Raw genomic sequence first — 22,911 nt, 5'->3', positions numbered from 1 at the left:
GTCAGTTAGGATCACCACTTTATTTTAAGAATGTGAAATGTCAGAATAATATTAGAGAGAATGAATCATTTCAGCTTTTTTTCTTTCATCACATTCCCAGTGGGTCAGAAGTTTACATACACTCAATTAGTATTTGGTAGCATTGCCTTTAAATTGTTTAACTTGGGTCAAACGTTTCGGGTAGCCTTCCACAAGCTTCCCACAATAAGTTGGGTGAATTTTGGCCCATTCCTCCTGACAGAGCTGGTGAAACTGAGTCAGGTTTGAAGGCCTCCTTGCTCGCACACGCTTTTTCAGTTCTGCCCACAAATGTTCTATAGGATTGAGGTCAGCGCTTTGTGATGGCCACTCCAATACCTTGACTTTGTTGTCCTTAAGCCATTTTGCCACAACTTTGGAAGTATGCTTGGGGTCATTGTCCATTTGGAAGACCCATTTGCGACCAAGCTTTAACTTCCTGACTGATGTCTTGAGATGTTGCTTCAATATATCCACATCATTTTCCTTCCTCATGATGCCATCTATTTTGTGAAGTGCACCAGTCCCTCCTGCAGCAAAGCACCCCCACAGCATGATGCTGCCACCCCCGTGCTTCACGGTTGGGATGGTGTTCTTCGGCTTGCAAGCTACCCCCTTTTTCCTCCAAACATAACGATGGTCATTATGGCCAAACAGTTCTATTTTTGTTTCATCAGAACAGAGGACATTTCTCCAAAAAGTATGATATTTGTCCCCATGTGCAGTTGCAAACAGTAGTCTGGCTTTTTTATGGCGGTTTTGGAGCAGTGGCTTCTTCCTTGCTGAGCGGATTTCGATATAGGATATAGGACTCGTTTTACTGTGGATATATATACTTTTGTACCTGTTTCCTCCAGCATCTTCACAAGGTCCTTTGCTGTTGTTCTGGGATTAATTTGCACTTTTCGCACCAAAGTACGTTAATCTCTAGGAGACAGAACGCGTCTCCTTCCTGAGCGGTATGACGGCTGCGTGGTTCCATGGTGTTTATACTTGCGTAACTATTGTTTGTACAGATGAACGTGGTACCTTCAGGCGTTTGGAAATTGCTCCCAAGGATGAACCAGACTTGTGGAGGTCTACAATTTTTTTTCTGAGGTCTTGGCTGATTTCTTTTGATTTTCCTATGATGTCAAGCAAAGAGGCACTGAGTTTGAAGGTAGGCCTTGAAATACATCCACAGGTACACCTCCAATTGACTCGAATTATGTCAATTAGCCTATCAGAAGCTTCTAAAGCCATGACGTCATTTTTTCCATGCTGTTTAAAGGCACAGTCAACTTAGTGTATGTAAACTTCTGACCCACTGGAATTGTGATACAGTGAATTATAAGTGAAATAATCTGTCTGTAAACAATTGTTGGAAAAATGACTTGTGTCATGCACAAAGTAGATGTCCTAACCGACTTGCCAAAACTATAGTTTGTTAACAAGAAATTTGTGGAGTGGATGAAAAACGAGTTTTAATGACTCCAAACTAAGTGTATATAAACTTCCGACTTCAACTGTATCTATCTGAACGACTGGGTCTTAAAACAGACGGGTTCATGTCTATAATCTTATCTGTTACTAAGGACAAAAGAATGAAACGACAACGTCAGACAAATAAGATGTCAGTTCAGTTGGTATGGAGGTTGTTTGGGGTTGACTTGGGTAGTACAGTATACAAAGGAATTTCCACCCACGCTTGCTCAAGAATGATCACCCTCCACACACACGTCACAGTACTAGCTATTCTCTCCTTTATCTACCTCTCTGTCCCCTGGCTTTCTCTTTCTAGTAATCACTCTGTTCATTTGTCCTTTGGTGTTCCACAATCTCTCCCCCCTCCGCCTTCTGTTGTACCATTATGGTTTACTGCTAGATAAAGGGTTAGATTGGGGCACTTCAAATAACCACTGTGTATTTTCAGATGCAGTAGAGGCCCTAGGTTTTTGTGTTTGCCACAATAATGTACTTGATCTTTAAATAAGAAATATTATTATTATTAATGATTAGGGGAAGGAAAAGCTTGCAGCCTCAACCTTTGTCAAGGATGGCAATATGGCAACCACAAAAACCTGCAGGGGTGAAGCACAGTTTAGGATGGATTGGATTGGCACAATGATAGTGAATTTATGTGGATCCATTTTCCTCATTTCATTAGCAGTTAGTAACAATATCGTAAATAGCATGAATAGATGTGTTCGCTGAAGTTAAAAATGACGTTTAAAATGTTTGACTCCAAAGTCTGCAACAGTTTTGTTGTTGAGTGAAAGTGATTTTTAAGTTTTCTCCTGGCTGTATCTCTTTAATTACCTCTCTTTTAATTTATTTTCTATTTTCAGTAATCCTCCTTTGTTTGTTTGCTCTTGGTTTGTTATTTTAAAGGCAGCCCTCCAGATGCTAACTTTCATCAGTATCATGGTTTTTACTCCATGTTTTCAGTTTGTAAGTAGTGCTTTTCTCCCTCCGCGCCCCCTCACTTTGCCCACTGAGACGCTGGACTCCATCTGGCCTTGGCCTGATCTCTCCTCCACAGTCAGAATGTATCCATCTGCCACCACCACCACCAACCACCTGCCTGTCTCTCTGTCTGTCTGTGCTCCTAAAGTCAGTCAGTCACCCACCATGTGTGGACTGTACCAGAGGCTGTCCTGCCGCTACTCGCTAGCTCACCCTTTGTTTTGTTTTGTTTTTTGTTTTATTTATTTTTGTCATCAGGCCCTTTGTGCTACAGCTAAACAATGAGCTCCCTGACTCGTTGGGCCAGCTATGGAGTAGGCAGCTCCATAATTAAAGAGGCAGTATCGTTTCCCCCGGCTGGATGCTCTATTCTATTCACCAGACACGCAGCCTTATCGTAGACGCTCCCTCCACCTGACCATACAATACAGAGCTCATTAGCCAGACCCGTCCCAGATGGACCAGCTGTTTGTTGTTTTTTCATTTCTAATTTTATTTGTGTTTTATTTGCCTTAGTTATGGGGCTGTCGGATGGAGCCTGTCAGTCAAAAATACTATGTTGTCCATGACTACTGACGCCTGGCTGTTGTGTTGTGGAGACCAGTCAGTTTCGCTCTTGGGCATCTCGGCTTTCACAGATTATTAACAGGTTTCCTTTGAGCTTCTCTGTTAGCAAACACACACTGGCTACTTTCTTTTCATGCGGCCAGCACGGTGTTCTTTGACATTCACTTGGACTTCACTAAACAAAACAAAAAGAGTGGATGAGTAGGAAAACAGAGCACTGCCTCTAGTAATGGCGAATGTGCATAAAGATGTCTGAATTCAGATATGACGTCATTGTTTTACCACTATCCATTGAGTTTTTAAACTACGGCGCACGACATGGTTCAATGCGCCAATAAATCAGCACTATCTACTTTTTCAGTTTTTCAAATTGCCTGCGTCTTGGAGGTTAAATTGGGATCATGTGCTAATGACGATACAAAAAAGAGTAACAGAGCAATGTACTATACAGCAAACATGGTCAACAAAGCATTTGTGGTAAGTGCATGGAGGCCGCCATCTTTATGCACCTTCCCCATTCCTGCTGCCGCTCTGTGCTCTCAAGCTCCGGTGAAATGAATACTGTTTCTTTAAGAACGTGAAGATTATTTCTGTGCTGCTGTGAATTGAAGCCCCACCCTCCACATCACTCTCCATCAGTGCCTTGCGCTTTGTACCCTGCATGAAGGCACTTTTAGCTAACCTTTTAGGCCGCTGTGTGTGCGTGAGAGAGTGTTTTCATTTTCACTCATCCAGGTAAAGAGTAAACCGGTTTAATCCAGGCTTAATTTGACTCATTCACCTGCAGTGTGTGCCATTTATCGATTTAACTGGATAGCAACAGTATCTACAGCCTGCTTGGTGATACAGCCGTCTGTCTTGATGGTACAGCTCCTGGTGCTCGTTCTCTATCTATTCAGGGACCTTTTAAGACAATCAATCCCTCCACTCAATCGGGTGTTCCTTCCTTCTGCGATAAACCTTCTTCAGCGATATGATATTGGTGTGGTCATAGAAATAGAATGGCTAGAACAGGAAAAGCCCTTTAGGCCACGGCATTACGCTCAATATGGCTGGCATGGTCTATGGCCGTACAGTGCCATGGTTGATGCTGGCTGCATCCCAAATGGCACCCTAAATGGCACCCTATTCTGTATATGGGTCAATACTTTTGAACAGAGCAGGTGTCTCCGGTCTGTAGCTATGCTAGATGTGGGAGCTGGAGCTGAGGCTGGGACTCAGTAGGGTTACTGCTGCTGTGAGTGAGGGAAGAGGATCGATCTCAGGGGCTGTGTCCCAAATGGCACTCTAGTCACTTTATAGTGCACTACTTTTGACAGGGCCCATAGGGCTTTGGTCAAAAGAAGTGCACTATATGGGCCCTGGTCAAAAGTAGTGCACTATATAGAGAATAGGAAGCAGACGGGGGTTTTAGATGCACACTGTGTCAATAACCAGGGAGCCAGAGAGAAAGCAAAGTGTTCTATTTCTGATATGAGGAGAGAGAAGAGAGAAGCTGTTTGATGTAAATGGCTGCCTGTAATCCTGTGTGCAGTGGTGTGGGTGTTCAGAGAGAGAGATTGAAGGATGAGGATGTGTAGAGGTAGGAGAGAGAGTGCTTAGAGGAGCTACTGTGTTCATAAAAATAGAGTTATAACCTCTAGATCAGATTATATATTTATGGTTCAGATTACGTGTTCATCACTAGTTTGTGGAGGTAATAAGAGGAGCCTTTACAGTGTTGAGATGATGTTCAGCATCGCTGGCTAGTGTGTTGAGGTGCTGTATAGAGCTAGTATAGAGTATAACACCAGTCTATAGTGTAGCGTAAAGGGGATTTCAGGATCAGTGTTTTGTTTTATGGGCAGCCAGTCAGTTAGTAAAGGTGAGTGAAGTGTGTTGAGGAGAAGAGTGTAGGTTGTTAATGGGTTGATATGGACACTAGAGGTGTTTTATGGATGTTACTGGTTGTTAAAGGGTCTATAGCTTAATAGAATCACGTGCGCAGAAAGTTTGTGTGAGCGCGTGTGTGTGTGCACGCCCCTGCCTGCCTCTGCTGCAGGCCTGTTATGTTTTAATGGGACGTGTCCGTGCGTGCGAGCGCGTGCGTGTGTATGAAGTGGCCTTGTGTGCCTCACCAAAAATCCTGCCATGCAGATAGAGAACCCAGAGGCTGTTCCCTGTTCCCATTCCACTAAATCCTCTTAGCACATTTCAGTTTAAACGCAAGTCAAATCTCTACTCTCAACTCGCAAGACTTTATCAAAAACATCTCTCTATAGCCAGGGATATTTTCTCTCCCCCCCCCTAAATTCATCACAGGCCTTTTCTTTGCCCTGGCACTTTCACTAGATCTTCTTGACAGGATTTGAAGATAGGATGCATTTGGCCTTTAATCTAAACCTCTTTGAGGCCTATAATGAAAGCCCTCTTGCTCTTTAGAGTGGGGGAAAGTAGTTTCCACTCCAAATAGTATCTCCAACCAACCAACTCCAATCTCAAATGTAAAGCAGTTAGCCTAGTTTGTATAGCTACAGCCAGGTTATTGTACATCTATACATGGATATGTGAATCAGTGATTTGCAAGGATAATAGACAGTTAATAGGTACTGACTTAGTAAAGCTGACAAAGTATAGCCTGTATAATATGAAGCATTTTGTCAAGGCATGAAGCCATCTGTGTGTGAAGTTTTGTGCAGCTTATGTCCTGAACGATGGATGCAGAATGAGTGGAGAAAAGTTAGCCTGCAGTTGCATCCTTTACCAAGAGGAGGTGCTGCTGTGCTGACCCCCTCTCCTCCCATGTCCTCTCTCTCTCTCTCTCTGTCTCTCTCTCTGTCTCTCTCTCTGTGTCTGTCTGTCTGTCTGTCTGTCTGTCTGTCTGTCTGTGTGTCTGTCTGTCTGTCTGTCTGTCTGTCTGCGTGCGTGCGTGTGTATGTGTGTGCAGGCTCGGTCCATGCCACGTCCATGGCGGCATCGCGGGTGGAACAGGCCCTGTCAGAGGTGGCCTCCTCCATGCAGAGCAGCGCCCCCAAACAAGGACCCCTACATCCTTGGATGACTCTGGCCCAGATCTGGCTCCACGCAGGTATGGTAGGACTCTACATCACTAACACACAGCTATGGTAGTACACTATAACACAGCTATGGTAGTACACTACACCACTAACACACAGCTATGGTAGTACACTACACCACTATAACACAGCTATGGTAGTACACTACACCACTAACACACAGCTATGGTAGTACACTACACCACTAACACACAGCTATGGTAGTACACTACACCACTAACACACAGCTATAGTAGTACACTACACCACTATTACATTTACATTTACATTTTAGTCATTTAGCAGACGCTCTTATCCAGAGCGACTTACAGTTAGTGAGTGCATACACTTTTTTCATACTATAACACAGCTATGGTAGTGTGTGTGTGTGTGTGTGTGTGTGTGTGTGTGTGTGTGTGTGTGTGTGCACTTGTGTTCATGCGTGTGTGTGTGTGTTGTTAGTGATTGGCAGGGTGTGTGGGAGTTGTAATCCATTGATTCAGGGGAGGTGGGGTTGTGGAGGGTGGTGGACTACTAGCAGACAGCAGCTTAATGGAATCAATAATATGTTCCTGGGAGGTGATCTGACTGTGGGACATTACCATAACCCAGGCAGGGCGATAGGTGGGAAGGAATCTACACTGCTTTATTGGGTCAATATCCTTATCACCGGCCTTGCATAGATACTCGCAGGTAGAGATAAGAAGAGAGAGAGAGAAGCATGGGGATGCAGGGAGAGGGAGAAAAATCCACTCCAGCTCTCAGTGCAGGACCTTGAAATGGCAGGAGTAGAGGCTAGAGCAGAGCATGGTCCCCTCCCTCAGCCAGCTGCTACTACCTGCCTGACTAGTAGTGCTACTGAGGCTTAGTGAACCAACCCCAAACAATATCCTACACACACACACACACACACACACACACACACACACACTGTCACGACTTCCGCCGAAGTTGGTGCCTCTCCTTGTGCGGGCGGCTATCGGCGCTCGTCGTCACCGGTCTTCTAGCTGCCACCGATCTACGTTTCTTTTTCCAATTGTTTTGTCTTGATTGTACACACCTGGTTCCCATCACGTTATGATTATTTCCCTATTTAACCCTCTGGTTCCCTCATGGTTTTGTGCGTGATTGTTCTTTGTTTGGTGTTTATACTGCTGTGAGCTGGTTTATTTCCCTGCGTGGAATTAGTATTTGTTTCTTTCAGAGTAAAGTTTGTCTGTTACTCAGTTCTGTGTCCTGCGCCTGACTCCGTCCTACCGCTGCACACTCACACCTGACACACACACACTGCTGGAGGCCGTGCAGAGCTTTGGCGCTCCATGAAAACTGTCCAAAATGTCAGAGAATAGGGAGATGTCCTAGATTTAACATCCTTTCTTTCTCTGGGACCAACAAATGAGGACAGCACAGCTGGCTGCTCAGAGCACAGCCTGCCTGGAGACACACACACGGAGAACTGAGACACAGAGACAGTTTCACACAATGAAACTCGCGCACCACACAAACATTGTATGACTTTAAGTTAATGTTTTCTCATATCATTAGCTATTTCACCCGAAGGGAAGATGATGAAACAAATGATATGATCTTTGGATAGTTTTTATTGCTTTGGAAAACTAAGACAGTCACTCAAATCTCTGTATATTATCTATGGGCTTTATTTAAGAAAGGTAAGGACAAAGCAATAAGGTGTGTGTGTGTGTGTTTATCAGTCTGGCTGCCACCTGCTAGATGCTCTCATTTCCTCTCCCTGCAGATCAAATAAAATCATTAAGTAAGAAGACAGCAATCACCCCTTTGGTCTGCTGCATCTCCCATTACCACAGGAAGTGTGTGTGTGTGTCTATCTGATTGTGTGAAACTGTCTCTGTGTGTCCGTATGTCTACTGTCAGTCAGTCAGTGTATGTCCTAGTTTATTGTTTGTATGTCTGTGTCACTTTAAGGTCCTCCTCTCCCCTGTCTCTCTCTTTCTCTCACTAGTGGAGGTGTACATTGGCAGGAACAAGGAGAGCACCGCCTGTACCTGTGTGTTAGTGTGTCATCCTCCTGTCCTTATCTCCTCTCTTTCTCTCTCTCTTTCTCTCTCTCTTTTGCTCTCTCTCTCTCTCTCTCTCTCTCTCTCTCCTCTCTCTCTTTCTCTTTCGCTCTCTCCTCTCTCTCTCTCTCTCTCTCTCTCTCTCTCTCTCTCTCTTTCTCTCTCTCTTTCTCTCTCTCTTTCTCTCTCTCTTTTGCTCTCTCTCTCTCCTCTCTCTACTCTCTCTTTCTCTTTCGCTCTCTCTCTCCTCTCTCTACTCTCTCTCTCTCTCTCTCTCTCTCTCTCTCTCTCTCTCTCTCTCTACTCTCTACTCTCTCTCTCTACTCTCTCCTCTCTCTATTCTGTCTCTCGCTCTCTTTCTCTTTCTAGCGGAGGTGTACATTGGCATGGGCAAGCCTGCGGAGGCTACGGCCTGTACACAGGAGGCTGCCAACCTGTTCCCCATGTCCCACAATGTGCTGTTCACGCGGGGCCAGGTGGCTGAGCTGCGGGGCAATGTGGACGAGGCCAAACGCTGGTATGAGGAGGCCCTCTCTATCAGCCCCACCCACGTCAAGACCATGCAGAGACTGGTGAGTCTCTCTTCTCTTCTGTTCTGTTCCCCTCTCATCTTCTCTTCTATCTCTCTCTCTATCCATCAGCCCAACCCACGTCAAGACCATTCCGATTCCTGACTCATGACTCGACCAGCAGTCACTTGGACTTGGACTTGGAAAGTCTTCCTCCCTTGCATAATTCAACATGTTAGCTACAACAGCAAATGTTAGATAGCTACTTTATTAGCAGTTTAGCCTTAATTAGCTTTATACCTTACGAAATATAGCTTGAAAGATTGCTGAACCGCAGCTTTTAGCACTACCAAGGGACTCATGACTGGACTTGGGACTCGAGTATAAAGGACTCAGACTTGGACTTGGACTCGAATTCTAGGGCCTTTGGACTCAACTTGGACTTGGAATAGATGACTGCCTCCCAGTCCCATAGGCCCTATAGAGGGAGTCTCAGGTCATATAGTGAAGTGGTGCAGACAGAGAGGGGAAGCTTATTGTAACAGTGGAAACCTCCATGGACCTGGAAAGAGAAGTGAGAGAGAGCATAAAGAAAGAAGTCCTTGCCCCATTATCTCCTGCATTAACACACTGCTACTGCTGCTTTATAGTTTCTATTACAAAGGAGACACTTTGGGGATGACAAGTCTGCATGAGAGAGTCTCTCTCTCTCTCTCTCTCTCTCTCTCTCTCTCTCTCTCTCTCTCTCTATCTGCTTATCTGATGAGCTCATAGTAGAAACTCAATTATGGAAATTGTAAGTGGGAGCTTGTGATTGGTTGGTGGGGAATACAGCATGGTAAACTGACTAATGGAATAAACACAGAGGAACCCATCACATTCTGCTGTGTTAGCACTGCAAGCAGGGGAATTTTCAATGTGTGTGTGCAGTGTGCACGTAGTCTGCATGTGTGTGTGTGTGTGTGTGTGTGTGTGTGTGTGTGTGTGTGTGTGTGTCCTTGTTGCTCCAGGATGAGGTGTTGCTCCTCCCTCAGTGCTCCCCCCAACCTCCTATAGCCTGAGACAGGAACAGGATTAGTCCTCCAGCAGCAGAGAATGTTAAGAAGAGTGTGTGTGTGTGTGTGTGTGTGTGTGTGTGTGTGTGTGTGGTGTGTGTGCTTGTGCCTCTACTGAGCTGAATAGTGGAATAGTCCCTGAGTGACTGGTGCGTGGTATGATGGTTACTATACTAATTTGTGAAAGGTGTGATGGATGGCTGTAGTGTTTGATGGCTGCTGGGTGGTGTGATTGGTCTGGCGTGTGTCTGGGATGCAGAGTGTCGTTTGTCAGTCAGCCTGTTTGTCAGAGCTGATAAAGGGAAGTAGTAATGGGTCTGGCACACTGTACAGCACGATTTATAGGCCTCCATCTCTCTCGCTCCCCTCTCTTTCTCCACCCTTCCCTCCCTCCCTCCATCCCTCTGCCCTGATAGGCCAGTTAGTGGAGGGCCATGCATGCATCACTCTACCACTCTGACTGTCTGGGAGAGAGAGGGATGGGGAGAGAGAGGGATGGATGGACAAAGGGATGGAGAGAGAGGGGGGAGAGATGGAGAGTAGACGGGAGAGAGAGAAGGGGACAGAGAGAGAGAGCAGGAAGGAGAGAGAGAGAATTCTACTGATACAGCTTTGACTTTTAGACGGAAGAAACCCAGAAGAACCCACCACATTCTGCTGTGAAACAGAATTAGCCTGAGCATCGTCTTCTTACCTCTCCTCTCATTTGTTGTGTCAGTTTTTGTGTTAACCCAGCAAACCGGGAACATTCCCAGAACATTAGCTAAGATTCCCATTCATTTCTATTTAGGGTTTTGTCTAACATTAGGATGATAACATTTGGAAACATGTGGACTTACCTGACTAAATCAATTGGATGTATGCATGACGATTTTTCTGTAGCCTATATGGCCGAAGCAGGCACACATAATAAAGCAATCTCACCATCACTGTTTTTATAATGAGAAAGCGACCAAAAATGAAATCCCAGATAATTATAAGGGAGCAGGGAAACGTATAAATTGGCTACAATAATTACAATAACTTTTCAAGCACCAAATTGAGGAAATGTCTGGTTTTCAAGGTAGGCCTAGTCCAGTACTTGAATTTCTGAGCTCCAAATTTAAATTCAAGTAGGCTTCTTCAAGCCCCCTTGTATTGTTTAAAATTGCAGGTGTAACATGGAAACCAAAAAGTATTTGACATGTTACCAGATCATATTGTGAATATGCCCACTAGGCTATGTAATTTGTTGTCATTATATACAGAATAATTTATAGGAATATCGTTGGGTGTTGCGCAATAGTCTATCCTACACAATTGCGCACAGTAGACTCGGTGTCCAATCCAAGGCACAAAAACATATGAAAACATTAACTCATTACCTTGATGCTTTCTCTGTTAAATCTAACGAGACCCTGCTGTAAATCAAGCAGACAACAACAGATGATCAACATCAATTCGCTAGGGATATTAGATCCAACGTGGTTCCAGGCACAACACTGTCTTCTCCAGCGTAACGAATGAAACACCATCGCATGCGCTATCACAACAGCTGTTCGTCACTTGACCTATCATTCAGAAAATTCCTTCCTGGATCAGATGATGATGTGTGAAAATATCATGGGGTAATTAAACAGCTCAACACCAAATGCGCATCCAACAAGTATTATGCATAATTATTGAAGAACCACGTTAATGACACTATCGATTTAGGTTTTAAGTATCAAGGTAATGTGACTCTTTCGGTTACAAGCATTCGATTTTGCAATCGCATACATTTTTGGTGGATTTGTGTGCCCATAAAAACTGTTTTCACCCCGTAACATAAGGAGACCAAAATGTTACGTTGTTACACTGCATTTCTGAGATCTCTATACAAAACACTGTCTAACAGCTAGATCCAGCAGAGGATTCGTACAATGTCTAATTTAACTGATTAATGCATAATATATGATATAACGACAACTTTCCCTGACATAAATTCAAGGACAGAAAAGTTATGTTTTATGTCACACAAATCCATCAAGACACCAACCATAAGAAAGGGTTAAAAGGATACTTAGGGATTTTGGCAATGATGCCATTTATCTACTTCCCCAGAGTCAGATGAACTCCTAGATACCATTTTTGGTAGTTGGCCACCAGGTTTGCATACATCTCAGGAGGGATTTTGTTCCACTCCTCTTTGCAGATCTTCTCCAAGTCATTAAGGTTTCGAAGCTGACATTTGGCAACTCGAACCTTCAGCTCCCTCCACAGATTTTCTATGGGATTAAGGTCTGGAGACTGGCTAGGCCACTCTAGGACCTTAATGTGCTTCTTCTTGAGCCACTCCTTTGTTGCCTTGGCCGTGTGTTTTGGGTCATTGTCATGCTGGAATACCCATCCACGACCCATTTTCAATGCCCTGGCTGAGGGAAGGAGGTTCTCACACAAGATTTGACGGTACATGGCCCCGTCCATCGTCCCTTTGATGCGGTGAAGTTGTCCTGTCCCCTTAGCAGAAAAACACCCCCAAAGCATAATGTTTCCACCTCCATGTTTGACGGTGGGGATGGTGTTCTTGGGGTCATAGGCAGCATTCCTCCTCCTCCAAACACGGCGAGTTGAGTTGATGCCAAAGAGCTCCATTTTGGTCTCATCTGACCACAACACTTTCACCCAGTTCTCCTCTGAATCATTCAGATGTTCATTGGCAAACTTCAGATGGCCCTGTATATGTGCTTTCTTGAGCAGGGGGACCTTGCGGGCGCTGCAGGATTTCAGTCCTTCACGGCGTAGTGTGTTACCAATTGTTTTCTTGGTGACTATTGTCCCAGCTGCCTTGAGATCATTGACAAGATCCTCCTGTGTAGTTCTGGGCTGATTCCTCACCATTCTCATGATCATTGCAACTCCACGAGGTGAGATCTTGCATGGAGCCCCAGGCCGAGGGAGATTGACAGTTATTTTGTGTTTCTTCCATTTGCGAATATTCGCACCAACTGTTGTCACCTTCTCACCAAGCTGCTTGGCGATGGTCTTGTAGCCCATTCCAGCCTTGTGTAGGTCTACAATCTTGTCCCTGACATCCTTGGAGAGCTCTTTGGTCTTGGCCATGGTGGAGAGTTTGGAATCTGATTGATTGATTGCTTCTGTGGACAGGTCTTTTATACAGATAACAAACTGAGATTAGGAGCACTCCCTTTAAGAGTGTGCTCCTAATCTCAGCTCGTTACTTGTATAAAAGACACCTGGGAGCCAGAAATCTTTCTGATTGAGAGGGGGTCAAATACTTATTTCCCTCATTAAAATGCAAATCAATTTATAAAATTTTTGACATGCGTTTTTCTGGATTTTTTTGTTGTTATTCTGTCTCTCACTGTTCAAATAAACCTACCATTAAAATTATAGACTGATCATTTCTTTGTCAGTGGGCAAACATACAAAATCAGCAGGGGATCAAATACTTTTTTCCCTCACTGTAGTTTTGTGAGCCAATGCTAACTAGCGTTAGCACAATGACTGGAAGGATATGGGTATCAGCTAGCATGCTAGCAGAAACCACTTCCAGCCATGGCACAAATGCTAGTTAGCGCAAATATCTCTAACTTCCTTCATACTGGACACAGAGACATAAAGATTGTATCCACGAGTTCATCTAACTCTGGTGAAGTAGATAAAGGGCATCATTGCCAAAATCCCAAAGTATCCCTTTAAACAACTCATGAATTTTATTGAATATAAATATGTTCCCCCCTTATATCTTAAAGTAATGACATGAAAAAAAATTGCCAATTATTATCAATGACTTACCAACAGCTGTAACAGGTTGTCCAGTGTAGGACATCTTCACTGGTAACCTAGTTTATAGAAAAAGACCCTAATGTTTTCCCAGCATACCAAAATTGGTTCTGTGGAAGTTTCCAGAACATTTGTTAGGTCGCTGCAAATGTTCTCATAACACAAAAACTGTCTAGTCGTGCTGATGATTATACGTTTGTATAAAACATTCACCTGATCTTGCAAGAACGTTCACAGAACACATTTAGTCTGTTCTTTAAAAGCTCCCAGAATGTTTCATTAGGTTATGGGAACAGTCTGGTGAGAACATTGTGGGGACATCACAAAAGATATGTTCCAAAAATACAAACTGTCCAGTTGTGCGGATGATTCTACAATGTTTTAGGGTGCAAAAAACATTCACCTGATGTTACAAGAACGTTCCCAGAAAACATTTTGTCTGTTCTTTAAAAGCTCCCAGAATGTTTCTTTAGTTTGTGGGAACATTTTGGGAATATGACAAGAGAGAGGTTCTCAAAACACTAAAATTGTCCAGTTGTGCTGACATTCAGATAATGTTTGTATCAGTGTGCACTTACTGAGTTCTTTAAATGTTCCCAGAACATTGAATTAGGTTGTGGGAACAGTCCCCAAACACAACTATATTCTCATTTGTAATGACATTCATACAATGTTTAAGTTATTTTGCACATGACATTCCCTTAATGGTGCATAATGTTCCACAATTTCCAAATCAGTCAGTTTTTATGACAATCAAAACATATTTGTTTTAGGTTTAACATAATATTCCATAGACGTTCCCGCAATATTCATTTTAGCTTTTCTTGGATATCCTCATAACATTTAGAAAATGTTCTATTTAAGTTTTACCTAGTATTACCACAACATTCTCAGCATGAAAATGTGTTGTTCCTTAAAGCAGATTGGAATGCATCCCCATTATGTTGCTCTCCAGACTTAATGTTAATTCATTTGAGGACGGCGTTGTAGGCCCACTACAAGGTGATATAGACACCATTTTAATTTCATTCATGGGACATTTGAGCAGCATTTAATCATACAAACACAACCATATATGTTCACAATATGCACATGTGGGGTTTGAACATGCAATGTTTGGGCCCTTCTCCCCCGATTGCTCAGTTTGGCCGGGCGGCCAGCTCTAGGATCAAGCAATCTTTGAGTGAAAGCTGATACTTGTATGAGTATGCACACTGACTGCATGGCTAAGCAGTGTAATCAGTGTTTTCTAATGCTGATCTGTTTCTCCCGTGGAGCAGTTTGTCTATGGCTCCTCCTCCATAAATACATTGTTAACCGTTTCTCAACCCTTAGAGAAAGCCAACAGTATGAATCAGAGTGTAGGTCTAACCTTTATACAACACCTCAAAGTAACCCTGCCAGTCTGTCTGTGTCTGTCTCTGGCTGCAGTGAAAGGCCAGTCCTGCTTTCCTTTACACACACACACACACACACACACTTTTGGGTAATTAAGCATCGTAGCAGCTCACAGTAGCCGGTGCCACAGCCACACCATCACTCTGTGTCAGTTCTGCTGTATCTGAGCTTAGGATTTTTTATTTTATTTTGGCGTCTGTCTTGTTTGTCCCAGCAATAAGCAGGCTTGTCACATCTCATCATCAGCCTGTCAGCTCAGGGACGGGGGAGCAGGGGGGGCACACACACACCCCTCTTTCTGTCAATCAATCGGAGCACTGTGGAGGGGTGCAGAGGCACTGGGTGGGGCCTTTACCCCAGACAGAAGAGGGCCCTCCCTGGCCTCTAACTGTGCTGACTGGGCTCTCTCTCACTCTCTCTCTCTCTGTTTGTCTCTGTATCTGTTGGTCTCTCTCTCCCAATTCAATTCAAAGGGGCTTTATTGGAATGGGAAACTTGTTTACATTGCCAAAGCAAGTGAACTAAACAATAAACAAAAGTGAGAAGACACAAAACAACATCAACAAAAAACTATATGAATTTAACAGTAAATATTTTATTCAAAAAGGTTTCAAATAGATAGACATTTCAAGTGTTATATTATCAGCTATGTACAGTGTTTTAGCAATGTGCAAATACATTGAACAAAAATATAAACACAACATGTAAAGTGTTGGTCCCATGTTTCATTTTACATACGCACAAAAAGCGTATTTATCTAAATAAATTTGCACAAATGTGTTTATGTCCCTGTTAGTGAGCATTTCTCCTTTGCCAAGATAATCCATCCACCTGGCAGGTGTGGCATATCAAGAAGCTGATTAAAATGTGCAGTTTTGTCACAACACAATGCCACAGATGTCTCAAGTTTTGAGGGAGCGTGCCATTGGCGAAGTCTGCTCTTCACGGATGAATCCCGGTTTCAACTGTACCGGGCAGATGTCAGACACGCTCCCTCAACTTGAGACATCTGTGGCATTGTGTTGTGACAAAACTGCACATGTTAAAAGTGGCCTTTTATTTTATTGTATGGCGTCGTGTGGGCGAGCGGTTTGCTAATGTCAACGTTGTGAACAGAGTGCCCCATGGTGGGTGGGGTTATGGGATGGGCATGCATAAGCTACGGACAACGAACACAATTGCATTTGATCTATGGCAATTTGAATGCACAGAGATACCGTGACAAGATCCTAAGGCCCATTGTTGTGCCATTCATCCTCCGTCATCACCTCATGTTCCAGCAAGATAATGCACGGCCCCATGTCGCAAGGATCTGTACACAATTCCTGGATTCTGAAAATGTCCCAGTTCTTCCATGGCCTGCATACTCAACAGACATGTCACCCATTGAGCATGTTTGGGATGCTCTGGATCGACGTGTACGACAGCGTGTTCCAGTTCCCGGCAAGTTCCAGCAACATTGCAGAGCCATGGAAGAGGAGTATGACAACATTCCACAGGCCACAATCAACAGCCTGATCAACTTTATGCGAAGGAGATGTGTCACGCTGCATGAGGCAAATAGTGGTCTCACCAGATACTGACTGGTTTTCTGATCCACAACCCTACCTTTTTTTTAAGGTATCTGTGACCAACAGATGCATATCTGTATTCCCAGTCATGTGAAATCTGTAGATTAGGTCCTAATGAATTTATTTAAATTGACTGATTTCCTTATATGAACTGGACCTCAGTTAAATCTTAGAAATTGTTTCATGTTGCGTTTATATTTTTGTTCAGTGTAGTTGTAGTATGAATAGTAGGGGAAGATACATATGTGTTCTTCCACTGTGTACTATCTGTTTAGGAAAACAATTTCCTGTTTTTTGGTTGATTCTTTCTATCGTGTCAAATCGGTATCTTTTTGTTTTCTCATACTTTGGTTGGGTCTAATTGTGTTGCTGTCCTGGGGCTCTGTGGGGTCTGTTTGTGTTTTTGAACAGAGCCCCAGGACCAGCTGTCTGAGGTTCATCTCTCTGTAGGTGAGGGCTTTGTTGGGGAATGTGTGGGCATTGCTTCCTTTTTAGGTGGTTGTAGAATTGTAACTAGCGGGTATAGTCCTAATTCTGCTCTGCATGCATTGTTTGGAATTTTGCGTTGTACACAAAGTATGTTTTTTGTGAATTCTGGGTTGTCGATTTTTATGTTTGTTTTGATGGTGTAGAAGGCCTTGTGTCTTCACATGCTTGTGGAAGTTACCTGTGGTGTTGATGTTTAGGCCGAGGTAGGTAAAGCTCTTTGTGTGCTCTAGGGCAACGGTGTCTAGATAGAATTTGTACTTGTTGTCCTAGCTACTGGACCTTTTTTGGAACACCATTATTTTTGTCTACTGAGATTCACTGTCAGGGCTCAAGTGTGACAGGATCTGTGCAGAAGATCTAGGTGCTGCTGTAGGCCCTCCTTGGTTGGGGACAGAAGCACCAGATCATCTGCAATGAGTAGACATTTTATTTCTGAGTCAGTAGGGGGAGGTCGGGTGCTGCAGACTGTTTTAGTGCCCTCGCCAATTCATTGATATATATACAGTACCAGTCAAAAGTTTGGACACACCTACTCATTCAAGGGTTTTTCTTTATTTTTACTATTTTCTACATTGTAGAATAATAGTGAAGACATCAAAACAATGAAATAACACATGGAATTATGTAGTAACCAAAAAAGTGTTGAACAAATCAAAATATATTTTAGATGTTAGATTCTTCAAAGTAGCCACCCTTTGCCTTGATGGCAGCTTTGCACACTCTTGGCATTCTCTCAACCAGCTTCACGAGGAATGCTTTTCCAACAGTCTTGAAGGAGTTCCCACATATGCTGAGCACTTGTTGGCTGCTTTTCCTTCACTCTGCGGTCCAACTCACCCCAAACCATCTCAATTGGGTTGAGGTCGGGTGATTGTGGAGACCAGGTCATCTGATGCAGCACTCCATCACTTTCCTTCTTGATCAAAAAACCCTTACACAGCCTGTTTTTGGTCATTGTCCTGTTGAAAAACAAATGATAGTCCCACTAATCGCAAACCAGATGGGATGGCGTATCGCTGCAGAATGCTGTGGTAGCCATGCTGGTTAAGTGTGCCTTGAATTCTAAATACATCACTGACAGTGTCACCAGCAAAGCACCATCACACCTCCTCCTCCATGCTTCACGGTGGGAACCAGCCATGCGGAGATCATCCGTTCACCTACTCTGCGTCTCACAAAGACACGGCGGTTGGAACCAAAAATCTCAAATTTGGACTCATCAGACCAAAGGACAGATTTCCACCGGTCTAATGTCCATTGCTCGTGTTTCTTGGCCCAAGCAAGTCTCTTCTTCTTATTAGTGTCCTTTAGTAGTGGTTTCTTTGCAGCAATTCGACCATGAAGGCTTGATTCACGCAGTCTCCTCTGAACAGTTGATGTTGAGATGTGTCTTTTACTTGAACTCGTGAAGCATTTATTTGGGCTGCAATCTGAAGTGCAGTTAACTCTAATGAACTTATCCACTGTGGTGGTCTACATGAGAGCCAGTTTTATCATAGTGCTTGATGGTTTTTGCGACTGCACTTGAAGAAACTTTCAAAGTTCTTGAAATGTTCCGTATTGACTGACCTTCATGTCTTAAAGTAATGATGGACTGTCGTTTCGCTTTGCTTATTTGAGCTGTTCTTTCCATAATATGGACTTGGTCTTTTACCAAATAGGGATATCTTCTGTATACAACCCCTACCTTGTCACAACATAACTGATTGGCTCAAATGCATTAAGAAGGAAAGAAATTCCACAAATTAACTTTTAACAAGGCACACCTGTTAATTGTAGTGCATTCCAGGTGACTACCTCATGAAGCTGGTTGAGAGAATGCCAAGAGTGTGCAAAGCTGTCAAAGGCAAAGGGTGGCTACTTTGAAGAATCTCAAATATAAAATATATTTTGATTTGTTTAACACTTTTTTGGTTACTACATGATTCCATATGTGTTATTTCATATTTTTGATGTCTTCACTATTATTCTACAATGTAGAAAATAGTAAAAATAAAGAAAAACCCTGGAATGAGTAGGTGTGTCAAAACTTTTGACTAGTACTGTATGTTGAAGAGGGTGGGGCCCAAGCTGCATCCCTGTCTCACCCCACAGCCCTGAGGAAAGACATCTGTGTGTTTATTGCCAATTTTAACTGCACACTTGTTGTTTGTGTACATTGATTTTATAATGTGATGTTTTTCCCCCCCGACACCGCTTTCCATCAATTTGTGTAGCAGACCCTCATGCCAAATTGAGTCAAAAGACTTTGCTTTTGTTTTGTTTTGTTTGTTTATCAATAAGGGTGTGCAGGGATTGCTGTTGACGCAGATTCCACTGTAATTATTGGGGTAAAATTTGTCTCCACTTTTTGTGAATTGGAGTGATCAGTCCTTGGTTCCAAATATTGGGGAATATGCCAGAGCTGAGGATGATGTTAAAGAGTTTAAGTATAGCCAATTGGAATTGGTGGTGTGATTTATCATTTCATTTAGGATACCATCAACACCACATGCCTTTTGGGGTTGGAGGGTTTGTATTTTGTCCTGTAGTTCTTTCAATGTAATTGGAGAATCCAGTGGGTTCTGGTAATCTTTAATAGCTGATTCTAAGATTTGTAGTTGATCATGTATATTTTTTTGCTGTTTGTTCTTTGTTATAGAGCTGAAAAGATTTGAGAAGTGGTTTATCCATACATCTAAATTTTTGTGTTGTTTGTTTAGTGTGTTCCAATTTTCCCAGATGTGGTTAGATTCTATGGATTCTTTAATTACATTGAGCTGATTTCTGATGTGCTGTTCCTTCTTTTTTCTTAGTGTTTTAGTGTTTCACCATAGTGAATGCATAGGCTCAGGTCTTCTGGGTCCCTGTGTTTTTGGTTGGATAGGTTTCTCAATTTCTTTCTTAGGGTTTTGCATTCTTCATCAAAGCATTTGTCATTGTTGTTAATTTTCTTAGGTTGTTTGCTTGACATTTTTAGATTTGATAGGGAAGATGAAAGATCAAATATACAGTTTAGGCTTTCTACTGCCAAGTTTATACCTTCACTATTGCAGTGAAACGTTTTGTCCAAGAAGTTGTCTAAAAGGTATTGGATTTGTTGTTGCCCAATAGTTTTTTGGTAGGTCTCTACACTACTTTCCTGACATCTATGGCGTTTCTTAATAGTATGCAGTTTGTTCGGCTTTGATGCCTCATGATTGAGTATTGCTCTGTTCAAGTAGGCTGTGATCTGATAGGGGTGTCACTGGGCTGAATGTGAACGCTCTGAGAGACTATGGGTTGAGGTCTGTGATAAAGTAATTTACAGTACTACTGCCAAGGGATGAGCTGTAGGTATACCTACCGTAGGAGTCCCCTCGAAGCCTACCATTGACTATGTACAGACCCAGTGTGCGACAGAGCTGCAAGAGTTGTGAACCATTTTTGTTGGTTGTTTTGTCGTAGTTGTGTCTAGGGGGTCATATTTGGGAGAGAATGCTGTCACCTCCAGGTGGATGTTTGCCCCCTGTGTGCTGAGAATGTCAGGTTCTTGTCCAGTTCTGGCATTTAGGTTACCACAGACTAGTACGTTTCCCTGGGCCTGGAAATGATTGACCTCTACCTCTAGGATGGAGAAGCTGTCTTCATTAATGGACGTGGGTTCTAGTGGGGGGATATAGGTAGCACACAGGAGGACATTTTTCTCTGTTGAGATCAAATGACTGGAACGAACTGCAAAAATCTCTGAAGCTGGAGACTCTTATCTCCCTCACTAACTTTAAGCATCAGTTGTCAGAGCAGCTTACCGATCACTGCACCTGTACAACAGCCCATCTGAAATTAGCCCACCCAACTACCTCATCCCCATATTGTTATTTATTTTGCTAATTTGCACCCCAGTATCTATATTTGCACATCATCTTCTGCACATCTATCATTCCAGTGTTAATACTCAATTGTAATTATTTTGCACTATGGCCTATTTATTGCCTTACCTCCATAAATTTTTTTTTTTTTTTTTTTTTTTTTTTTTTGGGGGGGGATGGATCAGCTTAATATTGCAGATAGATTGTATCTTCTATCAATGTAATTGTCTGCATCACTTCCAATCCCCCATGTTTATTTTTATTTTTTATATATATATTCCCCTTTATTACTTTTCAACCCCACCATCCTTTCCCTACTTGGAGTAAATTAGTGAACAACAACGCCCAGGCCTCTACTTCCGGTCTATACTTACTATCTACACCTTATGGACAGAGTTAATTTTACAATAATTCTATATCTATATATATATATATATATATATATATATATATATATATTTATTTTTTTCTCCTGAACTTCTTCTACTCTCAACCTCTCCGATCATTTTCATGATGTCCATCCGGTTTGCTTCTAAATGCCATATCTTTCTAACTGTGCTCTTTCCCAAAAGCTCCCAACATACAACCTATATACTTATTATGGACACAGAATGCTTACATTATTAGCTATCTTTGTTATTATTTGTTGTTATTTGTTATTAGTCCCATCCTTCAACTCTATTCAATACCTCCCATCTATCTCTTAACACCATCCATATAGGATTTCTATTTGCCATATATATTTCAACCGTACTGTGATGTTTTACAAAAGTTCTGAACCTTTCTATTCTCATTGCTTCTACAGATTGTGAATTAAAAATAAACATTTTTGCTAAAAGTATTATTATATTATTGATTGATTGACTATGACTTTTCAGATCACCCAGTAATGCTATCTGCAAGGTTAGTTCCAGGTAAATATTGCAATCCTTTAGCCATTCCTGGACCTGTGTCCAAAAACAAGCTACAAATGGACAGAACCAAAACAAATGATCTAATGATTCTATCTCTTCACAGCTAAATCTGCAGAGCTGGGAAGATTGTATTCCCCATATAAATAACATTCTATTGGTAGCAAGAATTTTATATAATAATTTAAATTGAAAGATTCTAATTTTTGAATCCGGTGTCGTTTTGCGTGTCAGTTCATAAACACTATGCCATGGGATCGGTACGTCAAAGATCTCTTCCCAACTATTTTGCAATCTATATGGGACGGCTGTCAATCCTTTGGTCCTTAAGTGAAACTGATATACTTTTTTATTTATTTACCTCCATAACTTACTACATTTGCACACACTGTATATAGATTTTCTATTGTTATTTATTGACTGTACGTTTTGTTTATTCCATATGTAACTCTGTGTTGTTGTTTTTATCGCACTGCTATGCTTTATCTTGGCCAGGTCGCAGTTGTAAATGAGAACTTGTTCTCAACTGGCTTACCTGGTTAAATAAAGGTGAAATAAATAAATAAAATAAAAATATCATTTTCTAGCCAAATGTAAAATGTTCCTGTTTTGATTAATTTAATGGAGTGGGTTACACCAAATTAGCATACCCCCTGAGTCTCTTCCCTGTGTAACACCTGGTGGTTTGGTGGATGGGACTACCAGCTCTCTGGAACCTAAAGGACAACCAGTGCCCTCTAGGTTACCATGTTTCTTGCAGGATGACAATGCCTGTATTTCTGATTTCTTTGGTGAAGTCTGTGTTCCTGCTCTTTAGGCCAAAGGCAGATTACCTCAGTTCTTGTATATTCCAGGATAAGATAGTAAAAGCTTTGTGTTCCATAGTGTCCAGTGTTGTTATTTATGTGGTTTAGGATAAATATGGAGCGCTTCACACTTTACATGTCATCTTTTCTCTCTCTCTCTCTCTCTCTCTCTCTCTCTCTCTTCTCTCTCTCTCCTCTCTCTCTCTCTCTCTCTCCTCTCTCTCTCTCTCTCTCTCTCTCTCTCTCTCTCTCTCTCTCTCTCTCTCTGTCTGTCTGTCTGTCTGTCTGTCTGTCTGTCTGTCTGTCTGTCTGTCTGTCTGTCTGTCTGTCTGTCTGTGTCTGTCTGTCTGTCTCTTTGTCTCTTTGTCTCTGTATCTGTACGTCTCTGTATCTGTTTAAACACATTTCTCTCCATGGAGCCTTGGGGGAAAATCATCAAGGTTGTCCTGTGAAGTATTATTTATCTACTGTAGCAATGA

The 22,911-nt window shown here is 42.5% G+C and overlaps 1 protein-coding gene across 1 annotated transcript in view; it reads left to right on the top strand.

Annotated features, from left to right (window-relative positions):
- Nucleotides 1-22,911, top strand: part of LOC311102887 (tetratricopeptide repeat protein 7B-like) — a 91,512-nt gene extending 68,601 nt beyond the window's left edge. Inside the window, exons 18-20 of the mRNA XM_084144345.1 lie at nucleotides 5,957-6,097; nucleotides 8,471-8,673; nucleotides 22,852-22,911. Coding sequence (XP_084000471.1) covers nucleotides 5,957-6,097; nucleotides 8,471-8,673; nucleotides 22,852-22,884 — 377 coding nt within the window. The 3' untranslated portion in view covers nucleotides 22,885-22,911. The remainder of the gene's footprint in view (nucleotides 1-5,956; nucleotides 6,098-8,470; nucleotides 8,674-22,851) is intronic.

Source organism: Coregonus lavaretus (genome assembly GCF_964263955.1).
Source record: "Coregonus lavaretus genome assembly, chromosome: 27".
NCBI lineage: Eukaryota > Metazoa > Chordata > Actinopteri > Salmoniformes > Salmonidae > Coregonus > Coregonus lavaretus.
Note: the sequence above shows the minus strand (reverse complement) of the source record. Positions and strands in the feature narration are given on the sequence as shown.